At 50.6% G+C, this 20,458-nt stretch overlaps 1 protein-coding gene across 4 annotated transcripts; it reads left to right on the forward strand.

The window, feature by feature from the left end:
- Positions 1–150: 150 nt before the first annotated feature.
- Rgl3 (ral guanine nucleotide dissociation stimulator like 3) lies at positions 151–19,528 on the forward strand. Of its 4 annotated transcripts, none has more exons than XM_076939750.1 (19): positions 151–519; positions 950–1,060; positions 1,628–1,851; positions 1,992–2,045; positions 2,246–2,387; positions 7,324–7,463; positions 7,552–7,767; positions 8,276–8,379; positions 8,464–8,548; positions 11,676–11,729; positions 11,834–11,920; positions 12,120–12,152; positions 12,237–12,358; positions 13,136–13,231; positions 13,322–13,390; positions 13,476–13,572; positions 14,772–14,924; positions 15,184–15,298; positions 19,054–19,528. In XM_076939750.1, exons 1-19 carry the CDS (start codon positions 309–311, stop codon positions 19,170–19,172), a joined length of 2,232 nt encoding a protein of 743 aa, XP_076795865.1. In that variant the 5' UTR covers positions 151–308; the 3' UTR covers positions 19,173–19,528. The 4 variants fall into 4 exon arrangements, with proteins under 4 accessions (XP_076795865.1, XP_076795867.1, XP_034365515.1 ...); XM_034509624.2 differs by having other exon boundaries at positions 361–519; positions 2,173–2,387; XM_076939751.1 differs by having other exon boundaries at positions 361–519; positions 1,997–2,045.
- The last annotated feature ends 930 nt before the right edge of the window (positions 19,529–20,458 follow it).

The raw sequence follows: 20,458 nt of genomic DNA on the forward strand, positions 1-20,458 counted from the left end.
CCCTGGGTATTTACCTCTTTTTGACCCTGCACCGCCCCCAAACGGCTGCCCCCACAAAATGCAGGGCCACGGACACTTCTAGCCTGAGGCGATATGGCTTCCATCAACTGTGGTACATATTGAGTATGCCCTCTTTCCCCTCCAGACAGAGGAGACACCCTCTACACCCGGGGCTGATCAACCCTAACGGAGCATAAAGCACTTCCCTCCCGGAGACACAGACCTGTTGTCGTGTCCCCTGCACCCATATCTGGGGTCTAGAAAGACTCATGTCTGGGTGACAGATTGACACGCACCTCTGCAAAGAAATGGGAGTTCTAGGTTGGCCTGGGTGCGGGGGTGGGGTCCGGCTGGGGACCTCTGGAGCCGTGGGACCGCCTTGCCCAGCCCCGCCCCACGACTGGACGCTCGGCCGCCCCGCCCCACTGCCCGCTGGCCCTTCCGCTTCACTCAGCGGCGCCAGGGAGCAGGACGGGCACCGGGGCCATGGAGAGGACAGCGGGCAAAGAGCTGGCCCTGGTAAGAGGGAGCTGGGGATCCTCGAGGGGACCCCACGTCCCTAGTGTACCCCCCAGACTCAGAAACTCCAGGCATCCGCCCCTCGTTTTCTAACCTTTCTGCAAAATGGATGTGCCCTGGAGTCCCCATTTGGGGGTTCAGAGTTCCTGACCTCGTGAAGCCGCTAGTTTGGGGGATGGAGACAGGGGTCTGAGGAATCTCAGAAGGAGGCGACTAAAAGGTTCTTTATGACATTGGACTCTGGGGTGACCCCAAATGATACTCCATCCACTCAAGACCTAGGAGAAGGGTACCCGGGGCGAAGAGGGATCCACCTGGGATCCCACCCCGAGTCTCGCATACTCTATTCGGGAAAGTGGGCCAAACGTAAAGGCAGGGGGCTGAGGCCGGGGGGTTGGGGGGACTTCCCTGAGCCCGCCTCCATGTCCAGGCGCCGCTGCAGGACTGGGGCGAGGAGACCGAGGATGGCGCCGTGTACAGCGTCTCCCTGCGGCGGCAGCGCAGCCAGCGCTCGACCCCAGAGGGGCCTGGAGACGGACAGGTGAGGAGGGGGCTGAGGCGAGCAAGTGAGTGTAGATTCAGCTCAGGGGCCTGGGAGTTGGGAGGAGAGGGAGAAGCTGGAGACTGAGGGTTAGCTAAGAACAACGGGGCCAGGAGGAAGGGCGGAGCTTAGAGGCGGCCAGGTGAGTGGAAAGGGCCTGGGGGCGGCCAGGTGACTGGATTTAAATCCAGGAAACGGGGTGGGGCCAGGTGATAGCGCTTCCCCCAAAGGCGAAACTGACCGGCAGGGTGCAGGAAAGCAGAAAGAAGGAGCGGCCAGGTGGTGATGGGTGGGACTCAGGCCTGGCCAGTGAAGCTTGGCAGCAAAGCTGGCTGAAGCCTGGGGTGGCCGAGTGAGGAGGGCACCAAGGAAGTGCTTAGAGTAGTGGGGTGTCCTACGGGGGTTGATGTGAGCATTTGATGATTTGTATATATTTAGGAAGTCTAGGATTTTCAGAAAAAGACACGGTGCAAATTTTTAAAAAAGTTCCAGAGGCGGGTATAATTGGAAACAAGGTGCTTGGAACGTTCCTCACCTTATTTCATCCACGGCCCCACTTCCCCGCAGACCCCCATCCGGGCTACCGACACCTTCCTTCATTACCGAACCAGCAAGGTGCGGGCGCTGAGGGCTGCCCAACTGGAGCGGCTGGTGCACGAGTTAGTGTCTGGAGACCCGGAGCAGGATCCTGGCTTCGTGCCTGCCTTCCTGGCCACCCACCGGGCCTTTGTGCCCACAGACCGCGTTCTGGCCTTTCTGCTACCCCCGCCCCCACCACCACCTCCTGCTGGGTCAGTCATTTTCAGGAGACCCCCATATCCCCATCCCCAGAGCCCCATCTGCCTGGCCCCCCTCCTCAGATTTAGAACCCCAGGGCACAGGTCCTAAAGCCCATAGCTCTGTCCCCATCTGATAGAGACTTCCTTCCTAGGGCAGAGAGCAAGAGGACAGAGGGGCAGGATCTGAACTTCAGCAAGAACCTGAGGTTGGTTTCCACTCCCGCCCCAACCCCCGACCCAGGGGAACGTGGGGGAGGGGATCTCAAGGTCAGGTCTGACCGCTGCAAGGTTGGGACGGACTTAGTTTTGAGCCACACACCGGCCTCTATCCAGGGCGGTAGTTTCGGTATTGGGTTCTTGGCTGCGAGATCATCCTCAGGACTTCCGGGATCCCCCTGATTATCAGAACCTGGGCAATGTCCGAATCTTTCTGGGCTGGGCAGCCCCAGGAGGGGCAGAAGCCAGGGAAGCAGAGAAACTTCTAGAAGATTTCTTGAAGGAGGCTGAGGGAGAGCAGACAGAGGAGGAACAGCGACTGGCTCGGGCAGGTAAGGGATGGTCAATGCCGGTGATGTTCCAGGCAATACTACCTACGCAGCTCCAAATGACAGACCCTGGATACATTTTATTTATTTATTTTATTGTTTGGGAATAAACTCAGACCATTGTGCATGCTAGGCAAACGTTATACCCCTGAACCACACCCCTCAGCTCTTGGACAAAACTCTCTTCCCTTCCTTCCTTCCTTCCTTCCTTCCTTCCTTCCTTCCTTCCTTCCTTCCTTCCTGTGTGTGGTCTATACATGTGTTCATGTGTGTGGGTGGACACGCACATGTGTGCAGATGAATGTGGAAGTCAGAGAGCAATGCTAGGTGCTGTCCTCTATTGGTGTCTCTTATGTTGGGAGACAAGGTCTCTTCTTGAACCTGGAGCTAGACTGGCTGGTGGTTGAGCCCCAAGGGCCTTCCTGCTTCACAGGGTTTGCCTTGCAGTTGTTAAACTGTGCTCAGCTGTTGGTGGGTGCCGGGGATCTGAACTCAGGTCCTCACACTTGCATGGCAAACACATAACCCACTGAGTCATTTCTCTAGCCCCGTGAGCAAGGCTTTTAATTTTAAACTAAATGAACCTTATTTCTCCACTGGATCACACCTCTAGCCAAAGGATTAGCAGTTGCCTAGTGTCCTCCTGCATGTAGAGATCCTCTGTCCTCTGATTTGGGATGTCACTTAGTGGCTGAGTGCTTGCCCAGCCAAGAACAGCAACCTGGGTTCAAATCCCAGGCCTGCCATTTGCTGATCATGTGACATTAGCTCTGGCCTCAGAACTGTGGGCTAGGGTTCCCGCCCTCCTGAGAAGACATTCATCAAAATCAATAAGCAGTAAGGACTGGCCAAAGGTCTTGGCATTTTGTTTAATTTATATTTATTGTTATTGTGTATGTGACACAGGTATGTGGATTCTTACATGCCATAGAAGGCATGAGTCCTTGGAATCTGTTCTCTCTCCTCTCCTGCCTTTGTATGGTTCCCATGTTTTCAGTAGCTAGATCACCATCTGACCAACCATATTAAGTGTTTTTATTTTTTTAAGACAGGCTCTCATGTAGCCTAGGATGGCCTCCATATGTAGCCAGAGATAACCTTGAACTTCTGATCTCCCTGCCTTCATCTCCCCAGTGCTGGGGTTACAAACACCACCATACCTGGTGTTACTTTTGCTACTATTGTAGTTTTTGTTGTTGTTACTTTGTTTTTAGTTGATTTGTTTATATTTCGTGTGTTTGAGAGTTTCTCCTGCTTTAAGTGCACCATGTGCATGCAGTGCCAGCCAGTGAGGGACAGCAGAAGACATCAGAGCCCCTGGAACTGGAGTTACACACAGTTGTAGCCATTTTTTTGTATTATTTATTTACTTATTTTTTCTCAATAATATATTTTTATTCACTTTACATGCTGATTACAGCCCCTCTCCTTCTTCTCCTAGTCTGGCCCTTACAAATCCCTCCCCCATAAGCTCCTCCCCTTCTCCTTAGAGAAGGAGATAGCCCCACTATCCTACCGCTGTCTTGCTGTAGACCTCATGCTGACCACATCTCTATGTAGTAGAGGATGACCTTGAACAGATTTGTGGTTTATGCAGTGCGAGGGACTGATCTCAGGGCCTCCTACCTGCCAGGCAAATACTCTACCCTCTGAGCCTTAGCTTCTGGGTTCTGGGATTAAAGGTGTGTGCCACCACCCACCTGTCTGTTTCCTGTTTGTTTGTTTGTTTGTTTGTTTATGATGCTAGGGAATGCCTAGCCATGTACAACCAAGGCAAATTTCCCCCTAAACCTAACTTTTTAGGTAACTACAAGGTGTAGTGGGGCATATGCCAAAGTGTTATATTAACACCGTATTATAGGTACTAAGGTACCAGCAAACACTACAGAAAAAATTGATTGTGAGCTAGAGGCTAGCCTGTTCTCCACAGTGAGCTCCAGACCACCTGGGCTACATGAGACCCTGTCTGAAAATAAACAAAGTTGAGGATAGAGAAAAATATTTACAAACGCCACTCGGGTCTCGTTGAAGCAACACTCCTGGGGCTAGTGAGAGAGATGACAGTGCTGACAGTCTGAGTTTGATCCCTGGGACGCATAATGAAAGGAGAGAACAGACCCCTGAAATTTGCATACACACAATAAATGAGTGTAGTTTTATCCATTCAGGTATTTATTTATTTATTTATTTATTTATGGGTGGGGGGAGCACACTATAGTGCCATGTGCCAATAAGCCATCTCAATAAACCTAAATAAAGTTTTAGGTTTTTTTTTTTTTTGAGGGAGGGTTGTTTTGTTTATTTTGAGACAGTGGCTCACTGTGGAGTTCTAGCTGGCTTGGCACTTGGTATGTAGAGAACTGCCTGCCTCTGCTTCCTGCGTACTGGGATTAAAGGCACCAACCTGAGAGAGAGAGAGAGAGAGAGAGAGAGAGAGAGAGAGAGAGAGAAGAAAGAGACGAGTGACTGACTCATACCCTGGGCCTCTGAGGCTGCTTTATTTCTCTGCACATCATTCATGGTTGATTCCCAGCTTCCATGCGTTCTGTGAGCTCAGGAGCAAAGGCTGCTATTGGCTTTGTCCCCAGAAGTAGTGACAATCCGGATTAGCTAACTGGATAGTTACACTCTGCTTTTACAGTCACACCCCAACCCTGTGTTGATCTCATCCTGATCTGAATCTGTGTCCCCAAATCCTCATGGTTTAATCCTTTAATCCTGAGCTCAAGTGGCCCAAGTGGCTGCACTCTGCCCTGTGGCCCAGCCACTTAAGCTACGTCTACTGACAAAGTCTTTTCTCTCTTTACTTGATTGCCAAGAAGTTTCCTTTTCCTGCCATCATTTTTAAATCTTTTGTTTTGTTTATTTTATTTATTGTGTGGTGGTGGAGTGGGTGTGGGAATGGAAGTCAGTTCTCTCCCTTCATCGTGTGGGTCGTGGGAACTGAACTCTCTTTGTCAGGCCTTCCTGGCGAGTGTCTTTACTAGGTGAGCCATGTCTCCAGCCCCAATAAGAACTTTTCTCTGCAAAGCTAGAGACCGAACCTCTGGCCTCACGCCTGTGTTCTGCCATTGAACCACATCTCCAGACAAACAAGGGTTTAGGGTTGGTTTTGTGGGCTTTCTTTTCTTTTGTTCAAACTGTATCAGAACTCACTGTGGAGTTTCTGCTGACCTCAGATTCCCAATTCTTGCTCCCCTGGGATAATAGGTACTCACCACAACACTTAGCCAGAATTAATGGCTATGTTTTTATTTTGTTTTTTTTTAATATTTATTTTTAATTATATGTATGTGGAGGGTGGTATACATGAGTTCAGGTGCCTACAGAGGCCTTGGTTGGAGTTACAAGTAGTTGTGAGCTGTCTGACTTAGGTGCCTGGGACTGAACTCAAGTCTTCTGGAATAACAGTATATGTGTTTAACCTCTGTGCTATCTCTCCAGCCATTTTTTAGTTTTATTTTTTTTTAACACTTATTCATTTATTTTCATGTATGGGCCCCCTTACCTCACAGTGTGTGGGGCATGGTGTGTGTGTGTGTGCGCACACACGTGGGTCCGGAGACATCTCTCTGGATTTTTTTCCCTCCCCTCCCATTACACAGAACAGACTGAGCTATTCAGCTTTGGCAGTAATCTCCTTTAACCACTGAGTCATCTCACCAGCACCATCCCAGTACCGCCTCACTCTAAGACAGGGTCTTTCTCTGTAGCTCAGGCTAGCCCGAAACTCACAGTGTAGCTGAGGCTGGCTTCAAACTCATGGCAATCCTTCTGCCAAATGTCCTCCCCATCAATGCCACCATCAAATCAAAGGCATGGAAGGAGGGACATTGTAGAATAAAGTTAACTTAAGAACATGGCCAGGTGTGGTGGCTTATTCTTGTAATCTCAGCTGAGGATGGACAGCCTAGAGTTCAAGGCCAACCCGGGTGTAGAAAGCATTCCCCCGCCCCTTTTAAGATTTATTTACTTATTTTATGTAGATGACTACACTGTGGCTGACTAAAGACACACCAGAGGGGGGCATCAAATCTCATTGTATAGATGGTTGTGGTTGCTGGGAGTTGAACTCAGGACCTCTGGAAGAACAGCCAGTGTTCTTAACTGTTGAACCCAAAAGTCTTTCTCAAAGCAAAACAAAACAGCAGACACCAGCCAGAGTGGGCTGTTGATATGGCTCCATCAGGCAAAACACTTGCTGATCACTTGAGTTCGATTCTTGGAACCCACACAGTGGGAGAACCACCTCCCATTGCCCTCTGACTTCCATTCACAAACCATGGCTCTTAAGACCCTCAAGCGCACACAAAATTAAATATATAAATAAACGCTTAAAAAAAAAAAAAAAACCACTCAGGATGTTCACACACCTGCCTACAGTCACACAGTCTAGACTGTGGGATTAACAGGGTCAGGCACACTGGGCAAGCGCCACACAGCCAGGAGCCCCAGGCCAAATTTGAGTCTTTTCTTTTGTGTGTGTGTGTGTGGGGGGGGGGAGGGTGTCATTGTTTGTTTCAGACAATGCTTCACTTTGTAGCCCTAATGGACCTAGAGTTCACAAGAACTCCACTGCCTCTGCCTCCCAAGTGCTGGCTGGGATCAAAGGCTGGCTGGCCTCAGCACACTTGGTCAAATTTGGAAGTTTTTTCTTCTCCTTCTTTCCTTCCTTCTATATTTTCTTTCTCTCCATTTACTTTGTATATGTGTATGGGTGCTTTGCCTGAGTGTATGTCAGCGGATCACACGTGTGCATGATGCCCACAGAGACCAGAAGAGAGCATTGGATTCCCTGAGACAGGAGGCACAGATGGTGGTTGGCTGCCATGTGTGTGCTGACACTCCAAACCGGGATCTTTGGAAGAGCAGGACGTGTTCTAAACTGCCATCCTTTCAGCCCCAAAGTGAGTTTTAAACAATTGTCTCTATTTCTCAGCCCCTCCCAGGGCTGCCCAGTCCCCCAGATCAGAGTTTGCAGAGGACTTCGCGGAAGAGGAGGGCCCCAGTTCAGAAGGCCCAGAGCTCCTGGACTTCAGCGTGGATGAAGTGGCGGAGCAGCTGACCCTTATGGACGTGGTGGGGAACCCCGCCAGCGGCTGGGTGGGAGAGCAGGGGGAAGCCTGGATGATGAGCACACATCTCACCCGCAATCTACCCTACCCAGGAGCTCTTCTTGCGCGTGCGGTCCTGCGAATGCCTGGGTTCCATGTGGTCTCAGCGCGACCGGCCAGGAGCTGCAGGCATCTCTCCCACAGTGCGTGCCACCGTGGCCCAGTTCAATGCCGTGACCGGCTGCGTGCTGGGCTCGGTGCTCGCTGCACCCGGCTTGGCAGCCTCGCAGAGGGCGCAACGCATCGAAAAATGGATTCGCATCGCCCAGGTGTGCGTCGGAGATGGGGCTTGGGTGGGGTCCAGCAGCCAGTCTGGGGAGAGACTGAGAGAGTAACCTGGTACTGGTGAGACTGAGGATCGGAGACCGGAAGAGGGCGTAGAGAGAGAACGGAATAGGAGTAGATGGAAGAAGCCAGGTTAAGCTGACCAGGTGGGGGTGGGGGTTGGGGTGGTGGATGGAGGCTCCTGAAAAGCAAGGGAAACATCTCAGTTTACATGTTTAGTTATTTGACAGGTGAGACCTGGAGTCTAACCTGGTATCAGAAAACCCAACCACAAGCAGGGTGTAGTGACACATACCTGTAAATCACAGCACTGAGAAGTGGAGAGGTGGAGGCAGGAGAATGGAGAGTTTGAGATCAGCCTCGGCTGTGTAACCAGACCTTGTCTTTAAAAACAAAACAAAACCACGAAGTCACTGTATCAAAGGAGCTGTGCCTGGGAGACTGACAGCCTTGGAGTGTGGCTGCTGACCAGAGCTGCCCTCTTCTTCCTAGCGGTGCAGGGAACTGCGAAATTTCTCTTCATTGCGAGCGATCCTGTCCGCGCTGCAATCTAACCCCGTCTACAGGCTCAAGCGCAGCTGGGGAGCTGTGAGCCGGTGAGTCGGGTGCCATACACAGTACACCCCATTCCTGGTTGTCCCCTCTGCTGACCCCCGATCGCGCCTCTCGCACCCCCACAGGGAACTGCTGTCCGTTTTCAGGAAACTGTCACAGATTTTTTCTGATGAGGATAACCATCTCAGCAGCCGAGCGATTCTTTCCCAGGTATTGGGAACCCCAAATTCAAAGGAGTCATGCTTGTAACCCCAACACTTGGGAGACTGAGCCAGGAGGATCTCTGAATTCGAGGTCTGCCTGGTCTACACAGCAAGCTGCAGGCGAGCCAGGGTGATATAACAAGACCAGCATGGAATTGTGTGAGACTGTCTCAAAATATCCCAAGAGTGTGGAGATGGGGAGAGGGCTCAGTTGGTATAAGCTGGGTAGGAGACCTCTGAAATCCCAGCAGCGAGGGAGGCAGACACAGGTGGACTCAGGCTCAGTTGATAGGAAATCTGCCAAAAGCATCAAGCTCCAGTTTAAGCGAGGGACCCTGGCTCAAAAGTACAAAGATCAATATAGGAAATGCTTGGTATTTGTTACCAATACTTACCTATGTATTTATTATTTAATGTATATGACTGTTTGCCTCCATGTATATGTGTGTACCATGTACAGTCATGATACCTACAGAGATCAAAGGAGGGCATCAGATCCCCTAGAACTGGAGCTGTCAATGATCATGAATGTGGGTGCTTGACGTCAAACCCAGGCCATCTTCAAGAATAGCAAATGCTCTTAACCACTGAGCCATCACTCCAGCCTCAGGATACTTGATATTGACCTGTGGCCGAACACACACACACACACACACACACACACACACACACACACACATACACACACACACAGGGGCTGCAAATGTGGCTTAGTCATAGGCGTGAAGCCACTGTGTAATTCAGGGATGGTGTGTAGCCTCTACTCCCTGCCTTTGGGAGGTGGAGGATCAGTTGTTCAAGGATAGTTTTGGTTACATAGTGAGTTCAAGGGATCTTGTCTCAAAAACAAAACAAACATTTTTAAAAAGCAGGGCCTGGTGGCACATACTTTAATCTCAGCACTCGGGAGGCTGAGGCAGGTGGATCTCTGTGAGTTCAAGACCAGCTTGATCTACATTGCAAGTTCCAGGCAAGCCATGGCTTAGGAGACTCAAAACCAGGCTAGGGGAAGTTTCTTATTCTCCAGGCACCCTTCCTTTGGTGGGTTTGTTCCCAGTGGGCTCTCTCTACTCACAGTCAGCATCGGCCTTATCTTCACTCAGCAAAACGCAAGACACTCAAGAGGAAATGGCTATCCTAAGGCGACAGTTATAGCCAAGGGGGAAAAGGGAACCATGTTTTGGGAATTACCTTGATAAGCAGGATTTTGAATGTCTGACTTACTGTAGCAGGAGTCAGGTGCTTGTCCTCAGTGTGACTTCTGAGCACATGAGCATGGAGCCTGATCTCTGGAACATTCTGTATCTCTCAAGATAGCTGTGTGTTTTACCCACTCGCCTCCTGTAGGTCTCTTCCAAATGTCTCCAACTTCAAGAATCCCTCCCCCCCCCCCACTTCATCATCTTCACTGTCCCAGTGTGTACCCAGTGTCCCTTGTTTCTGCTTTCCCTGTCATGACTTATCTTGGCTGTCCCATCTTTCCCTCACTAATGGTTTGTTTCGTTTGGTCACCCTTGGCTAGTCAGCACTCAGAACAGCGCATGACAGCACAGTAGGTATTCAGTAAGTACCAAGTGGGGTGGGAACTGGGGCTCCGTCAGCAGAGACTTAGGTAACATGATGAAGCCCTGGGCTCCATCTCCAGCACTGTATACAATTGGTGAGGTTGGAGCTCCGTGGTGGCGCACTCCTTTAATCCCAGCACTTGGGAGGCAGAGGCAGGTGGATCTCTGAATTCCAGGACAGCCTGGTCTACAGGCCAAGTTGCAGGACAGAGAAATCCTGTCTTGAACAAACAAACAAGACAAAACCAAACCAAAAAAAAAAAAAAAAATATGGGTGAGACTGTTCACACCTGTCACCATAGCACTCAGGGGGCAGAGGCAGGAAGGTCAAGAGTTCAAAGTCATTCTGGGCTACATGAGACACTGTCTCAAAAACAAAACAGAGAGAGAGAGAGAGACAGACAGACAGACAGACAGACAGACACAGAGAGAGAATCTTGTTAACGGATAGAAAGGAAGAAGGTAAGTAGCCCTCCTCTGTAAACATAGCACTCAGGAACAGAGGTAGGAGGGTCCCACACTTGCAACCAGCCTGGGCTACAGTGAGACCTTGTCTCAAAACAAAATTAGGGGAAAACAAAAATATAGGGGAACCAGAGAGATGGTCAGTGGTCAAGAATACTTGGAGCCTTTGAGAGGACCCGAGTTTGTTTCCAGTGTTCACAACCACCTGTGACTAAGCACCTGGGATCTGATGCCCTCTTCTGGCCTCATGAGGTACTGCATATACACCACCACTACCACCCACCCACCCCCCACCCCCCCAAAAAAAACCAAACAACCCAAAACCTAGTGAAAGTGTATCTCAAGTGAGAAGGCTTCAAGGGACAGAAAGCAAAGCTCCTGTATACCAGCCATTACTTCTGACCCACCAAGAACCAAACACACCCTGCTCTCATCCAGACCAGATGGAGACAGAACAGACCTTGCTGTCCGAACAGCACACAGAAGTGAGCTTGGGGTCCTTCCAGAGATCCCCAATTGGCCAGTTTTAAGTAGACTAGGGACAAGCATTTCTTCCCATCCACTCTGGTCTCGCCCTGACTTCTGGCTTTATCTGTTCATAGGATAACTCCATGCCCTATTTGACATTAACAACCTATTTGTGACGTTCTTTTGTTTTAAGACAGGGTCTCCTGTAGGATAAGGATGGCCTTGAGCGCCTGATCGTCCTGCCTCTCTGTGGAGCACTGGGATGACAGGAATACGCTGACACAGGCAGTTTATGCACTGCTTGGGATGGGACCCAGCATTCCTGACTATAGCCCCAGCCCCTGACTTGTGACTTTAAGAACAAGCATTAAATCACACTTATTTCTGTGTGTGTGTGTGTGTGCGTGTGTAAGGATGCTCACACCACAGTATGCTTCTGGAAGTCAAACTGGTTCTCTCATGGTGGGTCCTGGAAATTCCACTCAGGTTGCCAGCCTTGGCAACAGCTCCCCCCCACAACTGAGCCAGCTTGCCTGCCCCCAGCGTGTGACTTTTGAAGGCGCCATGGGTATATGTGCCTCTATGAGAAGTGTCAAAGTGGGCCTCAGATTCATTTAGTCTTTCCCTTTCTCTCAGGAGGAGACCACTGAGGGACCCCAAGATGACGACTGCCCACCAGGAAGTCTATCCGTAAGCAATCTGTTCAGGAAGGGGAAGGGGGAAGAAGGGAGACTCTTGGGGAGAGGAATGGGGTCAGTGGTACCCATTAGTAACTGAAGCTTTGGGGATTGCAGAAACTGCCCCCAGGTCCTGTCCCCTACCTTGGCACCTTTCTCACAGACTTGGTTATGCTGGATACAGCCTTACCGGATATGTTGAAGGTTTGACCTGCTACCCTTGACTCTTGACCCCTGTTGTATTACCCCCAACCCAACAATCCTCCCAAGCTCTGATCTAGCTTGAACCCATACTCCCCTCAACCCCCACATACCATGGTGGCTTGTGCCATTCTAGCTCTTGAACTTGACTTTTGACCCTTGACCCTGGATACTATAACTCAGGCCAGCTTTGCCCCCTCAGGGAAATCTCATCAACTTTGAGAAGAGGAGGAAGGTAAGTGGGTGGGTACTGGGGTTGGGTGAGGTGCACAAGGGTGGGAGGGAGGGTGGGGAAGGGTCTCAGTAGACACCCCCTCAGGAGTGGGACATCCTGGCCCGGATCCAGCAGCTACAGCAACGCTGCCAGCGCTACAGCCTGAGTCCCCGCCCGCCAATCCTGGCTGCCCTTCGAGCCCAGCGCCAGCTCAGCGAGGAGCAGAGGTGACCGCTCAACCAAGTCTATCACACATCCAATCCACCCTTCCTTCCCTTCCAGAACATTCCAGACCCCATCCTGAAGACAGCTCCGCCCTGTAACTTATTTTCTCCTGCCTGAAGGCTATCGCCCTCCTCCAACCCAAAATGTAACCCGTCCTATACTCTGGTTTTAGCCCTTAATGTTCAGTTAGCCATTTGGCTTGAATGTCCCATCTGTTGGATCCCGTCATCCAAATCTGCAGCCTTGATCACTAAGTCCGAGTCTGAGGAACTGATGCTAGCTTTATCCTCTCTCGGCATCCAGCTCAGCCCGTTGCTTCCGTTCCCTCTGCCCAGTCCACGACCTTTACTGTTGATCCCCTGAATTACCTGGTCCTGAACCTTAGAGTTGGCCCAGGTATTCTCTGGAGTCTCTGCTTTGTTTATCGCTTACAGAGCCACACAAACGCTGGGTCTGTGCTATACTCCTAAACTTTAGGCAGGGCTACACCCAGAAGCCACGCCCCCAGCCCTTCACTGGGGCACCCTAGCCAAGCACTCTAAGTATGAGCTACACCCCTAGCTAATCTCACCCTGTGAGTGCTGTGTATCCCACTAACCAAACAGTTCCCCGCGTCTGTAATGCACCCTGATACCCCAGTGATTCCCATTTCTATCCTGACCTTGACCTAGGACTCTAACCCCTCTTCCCTCCCCACCCCAGACGTGGTTCAAAACCCATTCTAACTGTTACCTCTTCTGCTTCCTGCTCCACACCCCTCGCATGCTGAACCTCTCTAGCTACCGAGTCTCCCGTGTCATTGAGCCGCCAGCTGCCTCCTGTCCCAGCTCCCCTCGGATCCGGCGACGCATCAGCCTCACAAAGCGTCTCAGTGCGTGAGTGTCGGGATGTGTACCGGAAGCTGTATAGGTAGAGTCTGGGGATATCCACTCCTGGAGGTAAGACATCCCTTGTCCTTACCCTAGGAAGCTGTCCCGGGAGAAGAACTCATCTCCTGCAGGGAGTCCTGGGGATCCATCCTCACCTACCTCCAGGTGAGTATCCAGGGTGGAGGGGACTGGAGACACCAGGACAAAAGACAGGCCAGTCCTCTCAGTCTGAGGTCTGTGTTTTTACCAGTGTGTCTCCAGGATCCCCTCCATCCAGTCCTAGAAACCGAGACCCTCCTCCTGGCAGTCCTCCAGCTTCCCCAGGGCCTCAGAGCCCCAGCACCAAGGTACCAAGATTGTGTTAAGGACTGGGTCACCAAGGCTCAGTGTGCATGCGTGTGTGTGTGTGTGTGTGTGTGTGTGTGTGTGTGTGTGTGTGCTTGTGTGTGTCACAGTGACTGGCTGCTCTCTGCTTCTTTATCTGGAGACTCGGCACCTCCATGGCCAGTGGGCAGTCAGTCACCTACCGCTCTGGCTTCCCCCGCAGTCTGACGTGGCTTCCCACCTGTCTGCAGGCATACCAGATGGGATTCCCTACGACTTCTTTTCCCTAATAAGTACTGCTCCACCTACATGTAGTACAGGCCTGTGATCCTAGTAACTGGGAGATGGAGGCAAGAGGGTCAGGAGTTCAAAGCCATCCTTGGTTACACTATGAGTTTAGGCTCTATGATATTATGTCTCAGCAACAATGACACAAACAAACAAAAAGTACTGGCCTTGAATCTAGGACCTCATAAGGGCAGTACCACTGAGCAGTGCCCCAGGCCCTCACTGTCTTGAGACAGGGTCATACTAAGTTGCTCAGGCTAGCCTTGAACCTGTGATCCTCCTACCTCAGCCTCTTCAGTAGCTGAGATGACAGTTCTGTGCCACCAGCTCCAACTGTCACTTCCTCAAAGACGTACAAGTCCCTAGATTTGCCTGCCTGCACGCATGACAAGGAAACACTGCATGAGGCTGCTCAGCTGCTCTCTGATGGGGGATTGTAGGTTTCTAAATGTGAGCACACCTATGTATGCACACTGTGTGCTGTCTGCCTATTCTAACTGTGAGCACACCTATGTATGCACACTGTGTGCTGTCTGCCTGTTCTAACTGTGAGCACACCTATGTCTGCACACTGTGTGTTGTCTGCCTGTTCTAACTGTGAGCACACCTATGTATACACACTGTGTGCTGTCTGTCTGCTCTAACTGTGAGCACACCTATGTATACACACTGTGTGCGGTCTGCCTAGGATCCTGTTGGGTCGTGTGTCCATTTGTTTCTATGAAAGGAACGGTCATTTGTGTGTGAGGGATGCCATGTACCCAGCCTTGTGTGTTGTACCCTAACTGTGTGGTCCCCAAGCTCTCGAGTGTGAAGACTCGGGGTGGGTGCTCTATGTTCAACAGTTGATTGTATACAGTGGGGTGGGAGCCTCGAGGTTCTCATCACACAGCTGAGCAAGGCTGAAGCCTCCACCACCCCATGCTGCCTACAGCTGTCCCTGAACATGGACCCACCAGGGCCCAGGCCCATGACCTTGACCCCGAGCAGCTCTCGAATCCCCCTCCTCAGGCAGCAGACTTCAGAGGCCCGTGTCATCCGAGTCAGCATCGACAATAACCATGGGAACCTGTACCGGAGCATCCTGGTGAGGGCAGGGAGGGGATAGCCTTGTCCTTAGGTCCGAGACCCTGTCCCTTTAGCACCCCTCCCTCCCTCTTTAATTTGTTTTTAAATTACATTCATGTCCTGTGTATGCGTGTGCGTCAGATGACAACTTACAGGAGCCCGATCGATCTCTTCACGTCATGCTGGTGTCAGGGACTGAACTCAGGTTGTCAGGCTTAGAGCAGCCTCCTACTACTGAGTGGCTGCCTCTCAGGTCCTTTCCTGTTCTTCTTTTCCAGCTTACTTGTCAAGACAAAGCCCCCAGCGTGGTGCAAAGAGCCCTGGAGAAGCACAATGTGCCCCAGCCCTGGGCCGGAGACTACCAGCTCTTCCAGGTTCTGCCTGGGGACAGAGGTAAGCACAGGCAGCCTGAGCTGGGCTTGGGGCCGAAGGGCTCTGACTAAAGCAGCTGAAGAGAGGAAGGGTTTATCTCGGTTCCTGGTTCCAGAGCTCCGGCCCATCCTGGCAGGAGCAGGGAGGCGGAATCTTGAGGCCCCTGTTCAGTCCGCAGCCAGGACGCAGAGGGAGCGGAAGCTGAGGCTCATCTTGCTTTCTCCTTCAAAAAACTCTAAAAAAAAATACATTTTATATATTTCATTTTTGAGCGAAGCCAGGTGGTGGCGGCACACACCTTTAATCCTAGCACTCGGGAGGCAGAGGCAGGCCAGTTGCTGCGTTGGAGGCCAGCCTGGTCTATAGGGCAAGTTCCAGGACAGCCAGGGCTACATAGAAAAACTCTGTCTTGAAAAACAAACAAACAAACAAACAACAAAAACACTACAAGCAAACAAGAAAAAAGAACCCTCATTTTTAAGTGGAGAATATTCATGCCACAGTGCACACGTGGAGGTCAGACACCTTGAGGGGGTTTATTTTCTCTCTGTTTTCTCCTTCTACCGTGTGGGTCCCAGAAATTGTTTGTTGGGCATGCAGCCGGTACCCTTGCCCACTCGGCCATCCCGTGGGTCGGGACTGTGTTGGTTTTTTGCTGGATTGTTTTTTTTTTTCTTTTTGGTTTTTCAAGACAGGGTTTCTCTGTGCAGCTCTTGCTGTCCTGGAACTCTCTGTAGACCAGGCTAGCCTGGAACTCAGAGATCCACCTGCCTCTGCCTCTTGAGTGCTGGGATTAAAGGTGAGCGCCACCACTGCCTCCTTCTTACTGTGTTAAGCAGCATAGAACTTCAGCCCATTGGGCAACGCCACCATATTCAGGCAGGTCCTCTGCCTTAGTTAGCCTAATCCAGGTAATGGACCCAAGCTTGTCTCTGAGGTCATTCTAGTATTCCGTTACAACCTGCGCCAACCATCACTGCCTGGCTTGAGCAGAACTAGCAAGACCACAAGTCAATTCGGGGAGAGTGTTGAAGCACTTTGGAGTGTGTAAAATGTCTGTACCTTCACTCTGTGAGGTCAGGAGGGTGTTCTGGCTCAGGATGGTCTTTCTGGGGTTGTGAGGCAGCGATATTATCCAGGATCCGATGGGAAAAAAATGTAGAAAGCTTGTAGGTTTTGTTGTTCAGGCCCAGCCTGACACAGCAGAAGACTGATGGGGTTAGGAGACGGAATGAGTCTGTTTGGCTCATCATGAGGTCCCGGGGGTCTCCTGAACTTGGATGGGGACAGGGCCAAATAAATGATCTTGGATTCAGAAGTACAGAGCTGTCCGGGCTTGGTCAGCTGGCAAGAGGTAGTGCTATAAAGCATGGTGTAGAGTGAGCTGGACACCAGCCAAGACTGTATGAGCCTGGTGGGATGGCAGGATGGCTCAGTGGTCAGAACACACACTACTCTAGCAGAGGACCCAGGTCTGGTTCCCAGCCCCTTTATCAGATAACTCTAGCTCCAGGGGCCTGACCCCTCCAACCTCTGTGGGCATCTGCAGTCATACACATACACATACACATACACATACACATACACATACACACACACACAATTAAAATAACAAAAATCAGAACTGGAAAGATGGTTCATTGTTAAAAGCACTGCCTGCTCTTTCAGAGGACCCAGGTTTGATTCCCAGCCCCCACATGGCAGCTCACAACCATTTATAACTCCAGTTCCTGGGGATTCAACACCCTCTTCCGGCCTCTGTGGGCACTGCATACACACTGCATACATACATACATACATACATACACACATACATACATACACACACACACAGGCAAAACACTCGTATAAATAATAATAACAACTTAAACAACGACTGTATGCCGGCTGGGGTGACAGCTCCCTTGGTAGAGTGTTTGCTGTGCAGGCATGGGGGCCTGAGCTGGAGCTCCCAGACCCTATGTAACAAAGCTGGGTGTAGTGTCGTGCATCCATAATCCCAGTGCTGGAGAGAGACAGGAGAACCTCTGAGCCTCACTGGCCAGCCAGTCTACTTAATGAGTTCCAGGCCAGCAAAGAGGCCCTGTTTTTAAAACAAAACAAACCAAAAATAAAACAAAAACAACAACAACAAAAAAACACCAGAGAGATGATGGCTCAGTGGTTAAGAGCACTAACTGCTCCTCCAGAGGTCCTGAGTTCAATTCCCAGCAACCACAAGGTGGCTCACAACCACCTGTAATGGGATCTGATGCCCTCTTCTGGTGTGTCTGAAGACAGAAAATAAATTTTTCTTAAAAAATGAAACAACCAAAAAAAAAAAACAAAACAAAACAAAACAAAAAAGCCTAAAACAGGAAAATGGTCACAGGATCCTGAGGAACAACATTTAAGACTTACATACACAGATTGAACATGGAGGTATAGACCTGTAATCCCAGCATTTAGGAGGCCAGGGCCAGCCTGGGCTACAGAGTGAATTTAAGGCTAGTCTGAACAGTTTAGTATGACCTGGTCTTAAAGAGGAAAAAAAGAGCTGGGATCAATTGGGAGTAGTGACGGGGCTGTGGTTCTAACCACTCGAGGCTGAGCACGAGGATCCAAGTTCAAAGCCTAGAACAGATATGGTGACTCACACCTGTAGTCCCAGCAATTGGAAGAGTGAGGCAGGAGAATTGCCATGAGTCACAGGCCATCTTGCTCTACAGAGTAAGTTCTAGGTTGGCCTAGACAACTTAGTGAGACTCTGTTTTAAAAGAAAACAAAGAGGTCCAGAGTGTGGTGCAGTTGCTTGCGAGCCCGGCTAACACCTGTGGAAACCTAACTCTGTCCCATCATATCAACCAGGTCTGGTGGTGACATCGTGTAATTCCAGTACTCAGGAGGTGGAGGCAGGAGAATCAGGAGTTTGAGGTCAACCTCACCTACATAGAGAGTAGGAAGCCAGCCTAAGTTACATAAGACCTTTTTTACAGAAAAGTCACAAGAAAAAGGGGGGCTGCGGATGTATCTGAGTAACAGGCTGCTCACCTGACACATCCAAGGCCAGTCCTCAGAGAGACAGCTGTGGATGACGCCTGCCTCGCGTGTGTAAAGCTGGATTCAGCGTCCACTGCCAGTTTCCTCTGTGTGTGTGTGTGTGTGTGTGTGTGTGTGTGTGTGTGTGTGTATGTGTGTGATATTACGCATACATTCATACATATAAACCTACACACATTATATGAGTTGCTTTTCTGTTGCTGTGATAAACACCATGAGCAAGGCAGCCTACAGAAGGGAGTTTATTTGGGCTCCTGGTTCCAGGGGGTGAGAAGAGCCCATGACACTGATAGTTCACATCTCAAACAGCAAGCACAAAGCAGAGTGTTCTTACTTGAGATGGTGCCTGTCTTTAAATTCTCCAAAGCCTGCCTTCAGTGATGTACTTCTTCCAGCAAAGCCACACTGCCTAAGCCTCCCCAAACAATGCCACCAACTGGGGACCAAGTATTCAAATGCCCAAGAACGAGGGACGTCTCGATTCAAACCCACACCCCTACTCATGTGCACAAAGAGCCCTTCAGGTACTGAGTGGGAAAGACCTTACTTAGCTTCTCAGGCTAGAGATGGAAGGGCTGGTGGAAGTCACCTGGAATAATTGTCACAGCAGCCTGAGCTTGCCTGGGAAGTGATCCGGGAGAGGCTGGGGTGCAGGAGAAGCCATTTGAATGGTAGAAGGTTGCCCAAGGAACCACCGGAATTTGCAGGTCGTCAGTGTAGTACCTCTCTCCTTGCAGTGCTCCTGATTCCAGACAGTGCCAACGTCTTCTATGCTATGAGCCCAGCTGCCCCTGGTGACTTCTTGCTTCGTCGGAAAGAGAGGACAGGACATACACCCTTGGCCTCCCCAACCTGAGGTGGTGCTCTCCTTGTTCTGGGCCAGAGGCACAGCTGACAGCTTGGAACCTGGGTTCTACTTACCATCAAAATAGGGGCCTATTTCCTGGAGAGCCTCCATCCCTCAGTGGAAGCTGTACCCTGGGGATCCCCCAGCATTAGGCCATTGAAACCCATCTCTCTGTCTCCCTGCGCCCTTGACCATCATTCTAAAAACATGGATGTGTGAGAAGAGTGTAAAACTTGGACAAATCAAGAGCCCTTAGAGCTGGGAGTTTAGCTTAGGTAGGCGAGCACTTGCCCAGCAGGCCCCCGACCCTGGATGGTTTCTCAGCACTTCCAAAAATAAAAGTCCTAAGGGGTTTTGGACTCTAAGATGTAGTTCAGTCACATCCTAACATTTAGGACTTTGAGACCCAGCACTGATCATAACCAATGTGGTGACACACACTCATCATGCCAACACTTGGGAGAGGGATCAGGAGAATCATCCTTGGCTGCATAGTGAGTGCAAGGCAAACCCGGGCTACGTCATGAAATCCTGAGGAGAGGTTGCAGAAATCACAAGGGAAGTTCAGGTCTCCTCCTCCACAGACTCGGGAGGAACTGCTTTTCTGTCACATATGTGGATAAATGAGAAGAGGGAAGAGGATATTCATCCCTTGCAAATACAGATAGTGAGAAACTGGGCCTGTCACCCCAGCACTGGGGAGGTGGAGGCAGGGGGATCTTAAGTTCAAGGTCATTTTCATCTGTAATGTGGGTTCCAGACCAGCCTGGGCTACTATTCCTGGAGTGGGGGAGGGGACGGCTCAGAGGCAGTCCTGGAATAGTAACAGTAGCAGCAGCATGCTGGCTTCTGTGCTTTGGTTTTGGACTGGGCTCTGATGGGGTGCTGTGTCTCACTGAGTTCCTTCTGTCTAAGGGGCCTGTGCAGTCGCTCAGTAGAGAGTGAACCTCAATTCAGATCCCTGGCACCCACATAAAGGGCAAGGAATAGTGGGGTATATCTGTCATCCCAACTCCAGGAGGTAGAGAGAAACAGATCCTAGGGGTTCACTAGCCAGGCAGTTCAGAGTGAGACCCTGTCTCAAAAAATAATGTTGAGGGGCCATCAGGCTGGCTCCGTGGGGCTTGCCAGGCAAGCCTGGTGACCTGAGTTCAATTTCCAGGATCCATGTAAGGGTAGAAGGCGAAACTAACTTCACGAAAGTGTCCTCTGCACCAAGAGATGTGCATGCAACACATCATATCTATACATAAAAACTAGAAATAAGCAGATACTTGTAAAACTAAGATGGAGAA

This window comes from Arvicanthis niloticus, chromosome 8 (assembly GCF_011762505.2).
Source record: "Arvicanthis niloticus isolate mArvNil1 chromosome 8, mArvNil1.pat.X, whole genome shotgun sequence".
NCBI classification, from domain to species: Eukaryota; Metazoa; Chordata; class Mammalia; order Rodentia; family Muridae; genus Arvicanthis; species Arvicanthis niloticus.

Bases quoted from the DNA above. Each gene is read 5' to 3' on its own strand.
- Rgl3 (XM_076939750.1), top strand. From the start codon at position 309: ATGGGAGTTCTAGGTTGGCCTGGGTGCGGGGGTGGGGTCCGGCTGGGG. The intron at 520-949 runs GTAAGAGGGAGC...CTCCATGTCCAG, and splicing joins CGGGCAAAGAGCTGGCCCTG to GCGCCGCTGCAGGACTGGGG. The intron at 13,391-13,475 runs GTGAGTATCCAG...TGTTTTTACCAG, and splicing joins CCATCCTCACCTACCTCCAG to TGTGTCTCCAGGATCCCCTC.